At 39.3% G+C, this 16,001-nt stretch overlaps 1 protein-coding gene across 5 annotated transcripts in view; it reads left to right on the top strand.

The window, feature by feature from the left end:
* Positions 1-16,001, top strand: part of TRIO (trio Rho guanine nucleotide exchange factor) — a 250,398-nt gene that overhangs the window by 148,522 nt on the left and 85,875 nt on the right. For all 5 annotated transcript variants that reach the window (XM_051612788.1, XM_051612787.1, XM_051612790.1 and 2 more), the window contains exons 20-27: positions 5,688-5,803; positions 9,008-9,130; positions 11,024-11,218; positions 11,330-11,445; positions 11,983-12,049; positions 12,822-12,931; positions 13,992-14,061; positions 14,523-14,612. In XM_051612788.1, coding sequence (XP_051468748.1) covers positions 5,688-5,803; positions 9,008-9,130; positions 11,024-11,218; positions 11,330-11,445; positions 11,983-12,049; positions 12,822-12,931; positions 13,992-14,061; positions 14,523-14,612 — 887 coding nt within the window. The remainder of the gene's footprint in view (positions 1-5,687; positions 5,804-9,007; positions 9,131-11,023; positions 11,219-11,329; positions 11,446-11,982; positions 12,050-12,821; positions 12,932-13,991; positions 14,062-14,522; positions 14,613-16,001) is intronic.

The following is a 16,001-nucleotide window of genomic DNA, read 5'->3' as shown; positions in this document are numbered from 1 at the left end:
GGTGGGGTCTCACGAGAGTGGAGTAGAGGGGCAGAATCACCTCCCTTGACCTGCTGGCTGTGCTTCTTTTGATGCAGCCCAGGACATGGTTGGCTTTCTGGGCTGCAAGTGCGCAGTCATGGCTCATGTTGAGCTTCTCATCAGCCAGCACCCCCAAGTACTTCTCAGGTTTGCTCTTGATCCATTCTCTACCCAGGCTATAATTGTGCTTGGGATTGCCCTAACCCATATGAATGACTTTGCACTTGGCTGTGTTGAACTTCATGACTTTGGCATGGCCCCACCTCTTGAGACTGTCAGGGTCCTTCTGGATGGCTTCCCTTCCTTACAGCATGTTGACCACACCACACAGCTTGGTATTGTTGGCAAACTTGCTGAGGGTGCATTCAATTCCACTGTCCATGTCACCAACAAAGATGTTAAACAGCACTGGTCCCAGCACTAACCCCTGAAGAATGTCAGTCCTCACTGATCTCCACCTGGGTATTGAGCCATTAACCATAATTCTTTGATTGAGACCATCCAGCCAATTCCTAATCCATGGTGTGGTTGTGCTGGTTTGGTTTGGTGGCTGGGTCTGGTAAAGAGCTGAGAAGCTCCCCTGGCTGCAAAAGGAGCTAGCCAAGGAGCCATTAGAGAGACAATGGATGTGCCTCTGCGATTAACATACAAAAGAACTGAGATAAAACCTGAGCAGAGCACGCAGGAAAAAGAGCTGAGCTGGAGAGGCAGAATGGAGCTGGGGTGAAGATCTTGTAGTTGGTGAGGAAGAAGGAGAAGGTGCCCAAGCAGAAGTTTCCCTGCAGCCTATGGCGAGATGGCAGCTGTCCCCCTGCACTCATGGAGGAACGTGGTGGAAGATTCTGTGAAGGCGCCAGGAGGCGTGAATGGGATTTGCTGCCAGTGGACTCTGATCATGCAGCTTTGGAAGACCCCGGTGCCAGGGGAGGTGGCTGTTCCCGAAGCAGCCCCTGACTCTGTGGGAAGCCCAGGCTGGAGCAGCTCCAGACCTTGTGGGAAGGACTCATGAAGGAGAGGTTGGTGGAGAACTCTCACCCATGGGAGGGACCGTGTGGGGAAGCAGGAAAGGACTGTAAGGAATCCTTCTTCCTGAGGAGGAAGGAGCAGTGAGAACCTCTGAACTGACTCTAAACCCCATCCCCTGTCCCCTTGTGCTGCTGGGGGGAAGGAGGGAGAGAAACCGGGAACAAAGTGATTTGGGCCCGGGAAGAAGGGAGGGGTGGGGTAACATATGCAAGCCCTGCTCTGTGTGTTGTCTGTGTCCTGTGTGTGTTTGATTAGTGTGAAATTAAATTATTATTTTTTTCCCCAAGTTGAGTCTGTTTTGCCTAGGACCTCAATCGGTGAAGAACCCTCCTTGTCCTTTTTCTCAACCCATGAGATTCTAGTTGGCCTTTGTCCTCCCCATCCCACAGTGTGTGTGTGTCTGGGGGGGGAAGAGTTGAGTGAGTGGCCACGTGGCTGGTTCTTTGTTGTAGTGTTAGACCCAAACCATGACAGTGGTCCATCCATCAAGTCCATGTTTCTCCAATTTAGAGACCAGGATATCATGCAGGACAGTGTCAAATGCTTTGCACAAGTCCGAGTAGAGTATATCAATTGCTCTACCCTTATCCACCAACTCTGTAACCCTGTCATAGAAGGCCACCAAATCTGTCAGGCATGATTTCCCCTTAGTGAAGCCATGTTGTCTATTACCAATCACCTCCTTATTTTCCATGTGCCTTAGCATGTTTTCCAGGAGAATTTGCTCCATGATCATACCGGGCACAGAGATGAGACTGACTGGCCTGTAGTTTCCCAGGTCTTCTTTTTTTTTTTTTCCATTTTAAAAATAGGGTTTACTTTTCCCCTTCTACAGTCAGTGAGAACTTCACCAGACTGCCATGACTTCTCACATAGGATGTGCAGTGGCTTAGCAGCTTCATCCACTAGTTCCCTCAGGGCCTGTGGATGCATCACATCAGGTCACATCAACTCATGCACTTTCAAGTCCCTCAGATGGTCTCAAACCTGATCTACCCCTACCGTGGGTGGTTCTTCATTCTCCTAGTCCCTGCCTTTGCCTGCTATGACTTGGGTGGTGTGGGTTGAGCCCTTGCCAGTGAAGACTGAGGCAAAACATTTGTTGAGTACCTCAGCCTCCTCCATATCCTGGGTAGAGAGGTCTCCTGTTTCCTTCTGGATAGGGCCCACATTTTCCCTAGTCTTCTTTTTATCACTGCCATGGCCATAGAAGCTTTTCATGTTGCCTTTGAGAGCCTGTATACTTCCATTCCAACATTCCAGTCATAGGAGTCATCCCACCATGTCTCCATGATGCCAGTAAGATCACAGTCCTGCAGACACATGCACATCTCTGACTCCTCTTGTTTATTCCCCATGCTGCTTGTGTTTGCATAGTGCCATTTAAGTTGGACCCCCAATGAAGTTGACTTATTGGCTGAAGTGGCTGGAATTCATTTGATACATTTCTCTGGTGCTTCCCTGTTGGCTTCTGATACCTCAGGAGCCCCAACCTCATCTTTGTAAGATTTCAAGTGTGCTGCAGTGTATCCAGCACATCTGTTAACATCCTGTTAACATCTAATGCCAACAAGCCTGTTGCTGTGTGGGAATCATCATCAAAAAAAAAACACCTCAATTGTGGTGGTAACAAGAGCCATGTAAGCCATGTAGTAATAGACTAGGTCTGTCTCTGTCTTCCAATGTCTCTGCCCACAGCTGGACGGAGAGAGGACAAAACCTGTGCCCCAGCTTCCCTCACCAAGTATGCTAAGACTCAGAAGTCTCATTTGATCACTCTTGGACTGTGCATTGCAGTTTCATCACCGCCCACATGGAAGATCACTAGTGGGTAGTAGTCTGAGGACCCAACCACGCTAGGAAGTTTTCTAGTGGTGTCTTTAACCCAGGCTGTAGGGAGAAAGCAGATTTTCCTATGCTGAGGGGTTTACTCAGCATATTGAACCCTCCGTTCCCCTTAGAAGGCAATCACTTACAGTTATAACTCATCTTCTTTTCCTGGTGGAGGTGGTCATGATACAAGGGGTAGGCCTTGAGTAACACTGGTGTTTCTGCAGAACTGCTGAACATTTTTCAAAAACCTCATTCACTGAAATACTTGATCTTTATTTCCAGTTGCAAATTATGGTATCTAGAAAAGCAATGTCTTAATCTAGGCAGTTTATCTAAGCACATACTTAATGGAAAACAGGAATCAATGGTACTGAACTCTGAGAGATGTCCTCTTCTGTCCCTCCATACCAGTTGAAATACTTTCCTTGACCCGCAGTTAAGAGCATTCAAATAATGTATCAGATACTGTGCCAAAACTGAATTTCAGTAAAGAGTTGTGGCCTGAAATGGCTGTGGCAGGTAGATTCAGTTGGTGGCAAGTGCTGTAAGCTCAGAAACAGAGCATCTTTTCCTTTGCTTCTGCTGCTGATTTCATGTACTACTTTACCTCTGTTTGTGCTGGGTAGGATACAACTGAACATAGTCAGTGCACTTGTCTAGTGGTTCTTATATTTTTAGATAGGTTGACATAGAGCACGGGATGCATAGAGACAGCTGAAAGCTCTCCAAGCCTGATAGAACCTGGAGAATAACAGAAAGTTCAGGATCCTGTTTGGTATCCTAACTGATGTTAGAGTCAGAGAAAATAAGAACAGGGACTGTAGTTGAGAAGGCTTGAAATAGAGCTGCTCATCCCAACCTACTACTAAATGTTCTATATGTTTAGATTATGAACATTAAGTGTTCATAAATGTTTATGTTTTATAACTTCCTTTGAGTATTTTATGGAATATTTTTTCTTTTCCTTGTCAGTCCAAGAAACTAATGGCAATAACACTAATGGTGCCCAGCCAAATGTCTCTCACTGACTAGCCATCTGTATCGTGTCCTGACAGAACAAATGTTCCAAATGAGCTAAATTCACCTTTCTTGCTCTTTGTCAGAACTGCTTCACTGGTATCCTTATCAAGATGTCTCTTTTTAATATGGTGTGTGTAGTTGGGTGTATTGCATGGTATAATGATAGTGTGTCCCCCTCCTGAAATCTGGCATATCTTCTGAGCGAGGTTTTTGGAGGTAATGTAAGGCAGAAATAAAACTGAGAAAGCAGGTGAGGCTCATAGCAGATCAGCTCATGGCTTGGCCAAGGGACAGATCAGTTGAGCCATATTTGAGGATAGCCTGCCCAGCAAGAAGAAAACCTTGGCTGCAGTTAACAGCTTCCAACCAAAATCTAGTCCTGGGTGATCTCAACACTTCATGGCAAGGGAATACAGTGCTTCCAAGCATGAGGATATTGGCAGTGTTGCAGACAGGTTTCATAATCCTTGGGGAGGCTGTGACAAGTGGTTGTAATTGTTCCCAGATCACTGCTGGATTGTTTCCCCATCAGACTGCCTTTAATTGAGCTTCTCTGTCAAACTGTTTCTTGGAGGTGTTGGCGTTTGGTATCTAAGGCATGGTGGACCCACACAAGTGGGGCAAGGGAATGCAGAGGCGTTAAGAAGCCTGTACCTGAGACCCTCCATTCATAATTGTGGAAGTAGCCACCTCTGGGTGTAAGTAGAAAAGCAAGAGCGTTATTATGAAGAATGAGACTTCTTTGGTGGTCACCACACATTAGGTGTCCTCATTTCCCTGTATTTCAGATTGTCATCTGGGTTTGCAGTAGATACAAAGTCTGGTAGGGCAGCTGCTGTGGAAGAAGCAGTGAGTAAAGTGAGCTTCACAAGAAACTGCTAGGATTTCTTTGTTTGAAGGGAAAAGCAGACTTCAGATTAAATATTCCGCATACTGTAAGCAGAAGGTCTTTGCCATCCATGAAGAATTTATAAGCCAGACGTGGAATTGCAGTTTAATGGTGGAATTTGGATGTGACTTCTCAATGGCGAGCAGTTTCTGATACTGAGGAATGGAATAACAAATTTTGGACGTAACTGTTTGATTACCTGGATATTCTCTCAAGGCTAAATAAACACTCACATTTGAACAAATCGGCTTACTCAGTTATACTGCTGCTGGTTTTGATTTTATTTTTTTGAAGGAGAATTACAAACTTGGTAATTTTTTTATTTTTTTATTACTTGGGTTTCTGTACATTTAGTATCTGCTCATGTTGCATTTTTTCTTCTAGTAACCTATGTATTTGTCCATATGTATTAAATTGTTAAAAGTATTTTATAGGTATATTGATATATTTAGAATATACTGGTATATTTAGAAAGCTTATTTTTTATTATGGTTAACATGAGATGGTTTAGCATGTTATTATTACTTGTATATGATCATTCTTCCTGCAGAAACCCCATCAAGAACCATCTTTATCAGACTAGATTTTCAATTCTGCTATAAGCAGTGGCAGTCCCCGCAGGAAAAATATGTGCAAGAAAAAAGGTCTCAGTAGTAACTTCTAATTGGATCTCTAGTTTCTTTAACTAACATTTCTGTAAATAATAATGAAAAAGAAACACTGTCTTTTGTGAGTATCAGGTGAAAGATAAAGAAAACAAGAAAAAGTGAACCAAGATGTAACAAAAAGATTAAGTGTATTGCAGATTCTACAATATGAAGTACTTTATTCTGCTGATTTTAATGTGATATTTCAAAATTGGTCGTAACCTCTGGTGAAACTATTTTCATTTTTTCAGATATCTTGAATGAACTCTTCCAGAGGGAGAACCGTGTGCTGCATTATTGGACCATGCGTAAAAGACGTCTTGATCAATGCCAACAGTACGTGGTGTTTGAAAGAAGTGCCAAACAGGTGAGGGTTTCTATCCTCTTCAGTGTGGTTAAGGTTTGACCTACAGTGTCTTGTCCCATAATAAGAAATTTGCTGTTGACTTTAGCAGTGGCTGAAAAGTTTAATACTGAAATAGAAATTAAGTGATCCTTTGACACAAAACAGCTAAATCTGTTGAGACAGGGTGTCTTTACTGATGTAAATTAAAGGCAGTGTTTTGCTTCTGCCAGCTTGATCTGGTACTGGTGAATCTCATTTCTGCAAGCTTGTGTTAGACAAATTGTTACACTTGTTAATGTTTACACCTACACCTAATTTGACGGGGAAAATAACAGGCAGCAACATTTTTCTCAGATGTTGGGGAAAAGCATCTAATTAAATTGATTGGCACTTCTGAAAAACTGACAAGTTGGATAACTCCTTAATAATAACTGAATTACTTGGAAAGTTTTTTCAATTCTCTGTGTACTGGGTTTCATGGTTTCTTGCATGATAGATCCACCTCTTTGTAGTTCGTTGAATTTGTCAGTCTGGAAAAAAGTATTAAGTAACTACCACGCACACAAAATAATCACCTTCACTAATCAAAACACAAGCCATAAAAAAAAAGTAGGGGTTTACAAGGCAGAATTAGTAAATTAGTAACAGGAATGACCTGCAATGGGTTTTTATTCCCTTTTTTTTTTTCAACTGGATATGGGACAAAGAAAGGAAGCTATCTGTTCCTGTTCTGCAGAAATGGACACAACGCCCATACCGTGAAATATAGTTAGATATACTTTAAAAGGCTGTCAATCCTGATTTTTTTCTTTCTTTCTGACAACCAGTGTAGACAGAGGTTTAAGTATTAGTGCTCTGTTTTGATCACTTGAAAGATTTCTCAAGTCTGTCTTTCGTGCTTTAACAAAGAAAATAATGCAAGATAAATCTTGGAGTCTTGGAGTGAAGGTAATGATGAATACCTCTTTAAAAAAACAACACTCCTTCCCTACCCCACCCCCTCCACTTTCCAATAACCTTAACTTCAACCTCTGTCAAACACATGACCTACTTGCTTTTGTACAGAGATTACTGACTAACAGTCAAACACTGGAGATAAAGATCTGTCAGCATTTTTTATTGTAAATCCCATTTTTCAGCTATCACCAGTTCAGTCATTATTGCAACTCCACACTGATTAGCTAGAAAATTGAAATGGTGCTGTATTCATTTAGATTTTTGTTTGCAAGTTGGAAGAAGCCATTCTTTGTGCTTTCAGAACTTGGTGCCCTGCAATGGGAACAGGTACCGCAGTAGTTTGCAAGACAAATGGTAGACTCTCAAATCTTTCCACAGTTAAGGGCTGAACTGGTCACTAAATTGATTTTTCCGGTTCTTGTATGGTTATATGTGTCTCCAACATACAATCCTGATTTTCACATGAACGAAGAGCTGGTCTACACTGGTCTACATGTAAATTCCTACGGTTTAGTAGGAATCAACATGGAGATGAACTTTTGGTAGTGGCTCTAGAGAGCAACCAGAAAGTTAGAAAAAGGCAAGTCTTGGCAGGGGGAAGTGTTGTTTTGTTTATCATTCATTCAATAAATCCACCAAAAACGGTGGAGGTTAAAAAGTTAAAAGCAAGAAGTTTCAAAATAAATATTGTTTGTACTATCAGCAATAGTCATGCTGCCTGTCAATTTAAGTCCTCACTTGCAAAGACTGACATTGGAATGGGAAAGGGCATTTTAAAGTTGGTTGGTTGAAATTCCCGTTTTCATGACACTAATCCAAGAGTTGTTGGTTTCTTTCCATCAGCAGCACTTGAAAAGTACAGGCTCATCTCATTAGGCTTCTCTCTGTACTAGTGTGTGACTTGTTAAATGGCATCCTAGCATTCACATTCAGTGTTACATTTTGAAGGTTTTCTACTCACTTCATTTTGTGTACCCAGAGGCAAAAGCAGGTCCTAAGTGGAAAAGGAGAATAAAAGTTTTTTCAGTCACAGCCTTTATGAGCTCAAATTGCTGGTGGAATTAAAACCCAGAAGATGCTTTTTCTGAGTCAGTGTAAGGTTATGCTCTTGAAAAAATACATAGGTACTGTCCACCAAGATAAAACTTCTTCTGTTCTTTGATAAATAAAAGGGTAAACTGAAGGTATGAGAGATAAAAGGAAGAATGAGAACCCACTAGCCATCTAGTGCTTTTTCTTTTGGTTTATTTATTTTTTGTCTAGTGCTTTATGTATTTACTGAAGACACAGAAGATACACACGGATTTAGTAGCAAGACAGTTCTAAGCAAGCTACTTTAAAATCTTTTAACATCTGATACTGGCTTGTCAGATCCAAGAAGTTTCTACGGTCATGTGCCTCTGCATACTGCCTCTGCTAGCAGAACAATTTGATAATGTCACTCCTCAGTTACATTTTTTTTTATTTTTACTGTTATGCAGCAGTTTGAGAGGACTGTCTTGTAGCCAGGGTAGGATTCCACACAACTACTGAGATATACTTAAAGGGCAGCAAATATTAATGTGGATAGAACACAGATAATAGTATGATCATTGTGGTTCATAATACTGAGAGAATAGGGTGTTAGGATGTGGAATTTTAGTCTGCAGTTCTTAGTTCTTGTCTTTTACTACCTATACGTATATTAATTGGTCTAACTGATACATATCACCATTTTGCAGGTTTAATTTCTAGGAGTGCATGTAGGTACAGACCATACTTTGTGAGGTGGAAATGCTCGTCTACTAAAGAGTTGTAACAATAGTTGAATCTTACATGCTTGGAAAGTTTAGCCTACACATTTGCCGGTCTTACATACATTTTGATAATTTGGAAAATGCATATTTCTAAGTACAGCTGTCCTGTGTTGCACCAAAAAAAGTTATTTGTGCTCAACTGGGAAGTATACTAACAAAAGTGTAGACACAGTCAGTTAGAACCTTTAATGATGGACTGCTATAGTCCTGTAGTACATGAATACATGAAGTATTCAGATTGTGTTAGTTGTTTTTCTTAATCCTTTAAGCATTGCTTCGTAGAGTAAGTGAATTATTTCAGACAAACAAACTGTTTGATACTGTAGAGGTGTTAGTCAATTGCCATGAGTGACATTGAGTAAGATTTACCTTTGGCAAATTTGTGTTTGTGAAATACTGATTACAGATGGTTTCTATTGGCAAAAGTATGTTGCCTTATCTCTTACTTTTTCTACGTTATTGTGTTTTTTAGGCTCTGGAATGGATTCATGACAATGGAGAGTTTTATTTATCTACACATACTTCCACTGGCTCCAGTATCCAGCACACTCAAGAGCTGCTAAAAGAACATGAAGAATTTCAGATCACAGCAAAGGTAAAATAAATAAATAAAATTATTTAAGATGTAAAAAAAATCCAACCCAAACTCATCCTGTGTGTGTGTGTCCCAAGAACCCGAAGGATGTGTCCACCAAGATTTGTTTACTTGCGGTGGTGTTCTCTCTTTATTTCTATTGGGAACAGAATAAACCAAAAGATAATCAGAAGTTAATCACTGTTAGTGGAGTTCCATCAGGCCTATGGGCTGTTGATTCCTTACAACAGAATTGTAGTGGGATAGCATAAAAGTATAAAACCTACAAACATTGCAGAGCCTTTGATTTCCACTTTTATATTCTCATGTCTGTGTTTTACTTTATGTTCATCTAGGATACAAAATACAACAAGGCATATTATTATTCAATTGTGATTTATTTAGAAGATAGTAGAACAATTAAAACTTTACTGCTTAGGTTACTCATTTTATTAAAGTAGTTTGTGTTTCTGCTGCAACTTTTTGACATGTGGCAGTATTACATTATTTTACATCTCTGTAGGCCTATACAGAAGTGCAGATGTCACTCATAATGCTTAACAGTTCTCTTGTGAACGACAGGCAACTAGTGCATGAGTGAAGTACTTAAGCTTATGTAGCCTTGTCTGTCTGTTTCATTTTGTCACCTGTTCAAACCATCACCCTTTCCACCTCTCAGCTCTCCAGTACTCACAGGGAAATAATAGAGCCCAAGAAAGTTAGCAAGTGTTCATTTGTCTGAAGGACCACCTCAGAAGAGAAGAGACTCAGAGATGGAGTCAGTCATGAGACTTTTGGGAAGGGAGAAAAGAGAATCCAGAGAGGACAGAGATCACTTTTGCTTTTTAAACTTGAAGTTTCTTCTTTCTGAGTTTTGCTCCAGCCTTTATTTTGCTGGATGCTTTCCAGCATGCAGAAGACCACTGCCCCCCATTTCCTGTCAGTCAGCAGATGACGTGGGTGCCTGTTCTAAAAGGATGTTGTTAGTGCCACTCCCTTGGCATTTTGTTACCTGTTGGGAGGATGTATTAGCCCTTGCTAACTCTACAGTGAAAAGAAATGCTCAGACCAGGGAGCATTAGGAAGGAAGAAGAATTAAAAAGGATAAAGAAAGGACAAACACTGTTGATTTTCCCATTGACACAAGAAAGTCAACTTCTTATTGACTGTTTTGCTTAACTCCCTGTTACCAGAGGCCCTGACAGTACACTTCACTCTGATACGGTATCAGGGAGGGAGAGAGGTGGAGGTATAAATTAATCTATTGTGGATGATTTATGTGAAAGGAAGTGCATGGTCTTAAAGCAGCTTCTTAATTGGGAAGAGCACTTAGGTACAGATTTAGTGGTGGCTACTTCTTCTCTTAGTTTCTTCCAAACAACTGTTTGACAGCAAAACATAGTATAAAAAAGGTCTGAAGAATATAGTTTTAATCTGTTAAATATGTAAAGCATATAACAAATGTTATCTCCACCTCAGTATTTCAGTGATGTATAAAGGAGGTAGATTCTTGAGATTGTGGGCCAGGTCCAATACCAGTGCTTCAGTGGTAATGAACAAAATACCCTGTTTGGCATCAAAAACCTTTTGTATTGCTGCAAGTAGAATACCCATGCTCTGAAAAGCTTGCCTAGCAGAATTTAATCACTGGGTTAGATGTAGAGCACATTTTTGAAAGAAAAATGAACAACTGGCTTCTAGTCATGTAATAATAAAACCCAAGAAAACCTATGTTCATCTTGTGCTATTTTTATTAAGAAAAAGGTACCTGTTTAAAGGAGTTTTGGGAAGAGAGAGGAGGAAGCTAGCTCCTTTGATGGCTTCTCCAACTACACTTGGTAGCAGGTCAAGCAAAATTACCACCCTCGTTACAGGTAGAGCGAGTAACTGTTCAATATTTTCCTGTTTTCACAGCAAACCAAAGAGAGGGTGAAGTTGTTGATACAGCTGGCTGATGGCTTTTGTGAAAAAGGGCATGCTCATGCAACAGAGATTAAAAAATGTGTCACAGCAGTGGATAAGAGGTACAGAGACTTTTCCCTGCGCATGGAGAAATACAGGACCTCTTTAGAGAAAGCTCTGGGTATTTCCTCTGATTCCAATAAATCGGTAAGAGAAACTAGTGTGTGATGACAGACAAATAAGCTTTGCTTGCATTTAATTTAGCTATCATTTTCTCCTGTTTCCTTGCTTAATCAGTTCTTCCTTTATTTAATAAAGAGCAAAAGCTTGCAGCTGGATATAATCCCAGCCAGTGTCCCTGGGTCAGAGGTGAAACTGCGAGATGCTGCTCATGAGCTTAATGAAGAAAAACGAAAGTCTGCCCGCAGGAAAGAGTAAGAAATTTATTTATTTATAATCAGTGAGAATGCAGAAATCAATCCTGATGACAAACAACTGTCATGGATTGTCTGGCACCTTAGAAATTGGATAAATGATAAAAATAGCCAGATATTTCTCAATAGCTCCTATTGATATTTATTCATGTGTGATCTCACAGATTATTCTACCATGTTAGAAGCTTAAACTTTCAAAACTATGTCAGACTTCTTTTAACATGCTTTTTTATTTTTAGAAAAAATGTTAAATGTGTAAGGGGAGGAGGGAAGACAACAGTTAAATGACTGTAGCAAGTGGAAAGCAATTGAGAGAAAAAAATCCATCTTCTTCCCTATTTCTTTTTGCACTGGTTAGTAGTGGAGGGATATTACCTCTTATGTTTCCTTCATCTGTAGTCTCTCTTCACATTTCAGTTCTCTTATTTTTCTTGCAGCAGTGCAAAGCTGATGAGGAGAAAGATATATTCTCATTATTATGCATTCATAATGATCTAACAGAATGAGATTTGATTATTCTTTCTATTGTCACCCAAGGTTCATTATGGCTGAGCTAATTCAGACAGAAAAGGCTTACGTAAGAGACCTCCGGGAATGCATGGATGTAAGTTCTCTTTTTTTCACTAATCTTTGAAGACAGGATTCAATCCATTGCTTTCTTTCTGGCTTTAACAGCCAAGCATGATTGGTTTGCAGTCATAGGACCAAATTAAGCATATTTTCTGCTACTAAGAAAAAATTCAGAATTACATCTGGTAACAGTAACTTCGGAAATCATCCTGTATGTTTTTCTCTTGTCAGTACTGAATTTCACCATTTGTTCTTTCCCCAGTACATAAACGTGTGGGGTTTTTTTTGTTGTAGAGAGGGGAGGGGAAAAAGGAGGGGTTTACTTTATTTGCTTTGCTAGCAATAGAGGAGAGCTTGTGTTAATTCTCTTATTATCTGTATCACATGTTCTGCTGCTAGCTGACTTTTTGAATAGAAATTCAGAGAGATTCCATGGAAAAGTGCCCAGTAGTTGTTATGCTGAAGCAAGTAATGTTCACTGATAGCTGTTGCACACAGCATGAACTTCTAGATTGCAGACATGACCTTGATAAGGAATATCCTGAAGCATTAGAGGTTGTCAAGAATACTATGCGTTTTAAATTATGATGTCTTGGGGACTATGTTAAGTTGTCAGTTTTAAAACTTGGATATTACTGTCAAAATCGGAAGGTGTATTTGACACAACAGGTACTGTCACAGTTGGAGATGATGATGGTACATGATCTTTCCCTGATTTCTCTCCAGGAATGCATGCTTACAGATACCTTTGTGCTTCTATTCAGAGTTTATCATGACTCTTTATGCATCTTTTTTCTTCTGGTCAGACATATCTATGGGAAATGACAAGTGGAGTCGAGGAGATCCCACCTGGTATTGTAAATAAAGAACACATTATCTTTGGAAACATGCAGGAAATCTATGAGTTCCACAATAAGTGAGTGACTTATCTTCCATTTCCATATTACTGCTAAATCCAAATGATGACAAGGGGGATTTCCTAATGAAAATATTGTGCATATGAATAATGGACATTTTTCCATAAAAAAATCTAGAGTTCTTTCATTGCTAAATTGTTTCAGTTGTTGCTTTTTACAGCCAAGTAGGTACACCATTAGAAACTGTCTTTTTCAGTCTTGAACATCTTTCAGTTTTTAAGAACTTATTTGGATATGTTAAAATTTTGCTCTGGGTTTTCAAGTTGTCTTAAAGAGACAGAAACCACTGAATTCCTGAATTCACTAGAATACAGGTATAGCACAGACATCAATTTAATACTCCGTCATTCCTTTGGAATCCTCACTCCTGATTTCCAAGTGTGACTGCTAGTTGGAAAGTGTAGGGCTCCCTTCTCTTCCTTAGCTCTTTGAACATTCTGTGGAGGTACCCCATAATCGTTATGTTTATCTGAGAACAGAGCATGGAAGAGGTTTATCCACCAAGTTTCTTCTGAGTGGAATGGTTCCTAAGCAAACCTCTGTGCCAGGAGTCTTGCACTGCATCTTCTGGTTTTAAGTCATTGGCATTTGTATTGGGTTATGATTCTTTTGAACACTAAAATGTAGCTAGCATATTCCAGAACCTGATTTTACAGCCCTTTGTATACTTTTTGTTAACTTACACATCCAAAGAGCAAGGCTCCTTTTTCTCTTGAGATGAAGGCTAAACTTCTCTTGAAACTGAAACAGCAGGAAATCTTCCTGATGGAGAACAGCAGCAGTTATTCTTTTTTGTGTACTCTTATGCATTAACTGCATGTCTGCTGGATTAATTTCTGATCTTCACATCAGAATTTGTATTGAATTACATTTTATATTAGTTCTGTTATTACACATTTTTATCCATTCCAGTTATCCTAATCTCTTTAACTCATGCTATTGGTATGAATTACAGCAAGTTTTCTCATCGCCTTTTCTCACAGACAATACATGAGTATCAGCTGCTCTAATGGAAGTCTTTCATGTGCCTTACACTGTTTGTTTCTTTTCTACCCATAGCATATTCCTCAAGGAGCTAGAAAAATATGAACAGTTACCAGAAGATGTTGGACACTGCTTTGTTACTTGGGTAATGAAGTCGGTCTTAGGTTTAGAAGTAAAAAGGGAGATAGGAAGCATGAAGGGATGGATTCTTGCTCTTGGGTCCCTTTTTAATTTGTAAAATTTGTAAAAGTATGTCTTTTAGTAAATTTAGTAAATTTTAGTAAAAACATGTGCATCTCTAACTGGGAAAAAAAAATTAAGACACTGCTGTCAAATGCCAGTGCTTAACTGCTCTTGAAGATTTTGCAAATTGCCTAAACCTGTGTTCAGGTTTGGTTTGGTATCTGTCTTACAAATGAATAATCAACTTTTTCATACTTTTTTTTTTCGGTCTTAATTGCCTGATATTTTCTTACACTGCCAGTTTGAATGGGAAAATAATTCTGTATAGTTTAATTTCTGAAGAGAGAAGATAAGCTCTATTATAACTGTGTAAAAACTTCTTGCTCTTTGATAACCTGTGTAAATTTGTTTTTTGTTCTGCAGGCAGACAAATTCCAAATGTATGTTACATACTGTAAAAACAAGCCAGATTCTACGCAGCTGATATTAGAACATGCAGGAGCATACTTTGATGTAAGTACTTTGTGTCCGCATTTGAATCATATACTTGCAGTTATGCTGAGTGCCTAATTTCTTAAGAAAATGAAAGTTTCCTGCTACTAATGCTGCAATTTAGGGTCACCTTAAGAAGATCAATCTGATATCTCACATGGTTAACTTATATTGCTCAGTTGGTCACATAAAGCTATCAAATCAAATATAAAGAGTTGCTGTCACAAATCAGAGCCGTTCAGAACTGGAAGCAAATTCTGGCAGCAATAGCTGAGACATGAATCTTCAGCTCTCACAAACACATTCTGTAAATACTAGCATCTTGAGGTGCTTAGTTTGCATTGTATGTAATAAAGATGGAAATCTTTGTTAAATTTTTGGAGCACCTTTAAATTGTAATTGTATATAGTGGTAATTCAGTGAACTGCACCTTGCTTATTCTGTCCCAATGTTACTTTGTCTGTGTAATACTCTGCTTAAGAAAGGACCAAAATGTAGCACCTGTTAGAGGTTTTAGGGTGGAATTTTGGCCACACTGGATGAGTTTTGGTTGAACATGTATTTACAGATGCTTCAATTAGAGTGCTCTGTACCCCTTTTTGTTTCCTTCTCCACTGTGTTAAGCCATTAGCTTTGTAGTGATGCCACAAATTTTTTTTTTAGAGTTGTCTGTAGAAGTAGATGGAAGGACATAATAAAAAACTAACACAAAAAAGTCCCTGAAGTTCTTGGGATTAATTTCAAAAGTCTGTCACTGAGGAGATGGGGATTCTAAACATTTGTAAGAAACAGCCTTTCTGTGAAGCCTCTGTTAAGTTTTCAGTGTTTGAAGAAGAACAGGTAAGTTACAGGAAATCAGGCAGATACGACAAAAAAAACCCAAACCTCTAAAAGAAATATTTAGTAAATACTATAAGAAAAAAAACAAAGAGCTCTGATAAAACTGTATTATAAATCAGTTCCTGCACCACCTCCAAAGGAGCACCCTTTGATTCTTCTGTTCTACCAGTGTATCTAGAGCTCTCCATCCCTTTTTAATCCACCTAAAGTGGATTAGAAGAGTGAAGACCCAATTCTATGCACAGATAAATGCAGTATCTTCCCTTCTCTATCACTGGACCATGTGAAAATGTCACTTGTATCAAACCTTTGGGAATTCTGATACTGTAATCATGGTTAGAAAGCACATAGCTCTGGCATGTAATTTACTGTTTGAAATTGTGTGGTTAAAATGTTAAAATGGCAAAGACTGGCCCTGAAGTTCAACTGTGATCGGTACTTCAAATCTTTAATTATAATCTAATCTGTCTTCCTCCTTTAGCTTTGTGGAGTTGATTCTCTCTTTTTTTTGTTTGTTTGTTTGTTTGTTTAAGTGGCTGTTTTGTTTTTAAGCATTCGGTAACTTCTTTA

Source organism: Apus apus, chromosome 2, assembly GCF_020740795.1.
Source record: "Apus apus isolate bApuApu2 chromosome 2, bApuApu2.pri.cur, whole genome shotgun sequence".
Taxonomy (NCBI): Eukaryota; Metazoa; Chordata; class Aves; order Apodiformes; family Apodidae; genus Apus; species Apus apus.
Note: the sequence above shows the minus strand (reverse complement) of the source record. Positions and strands in the feature narration are given on the sequence as shown.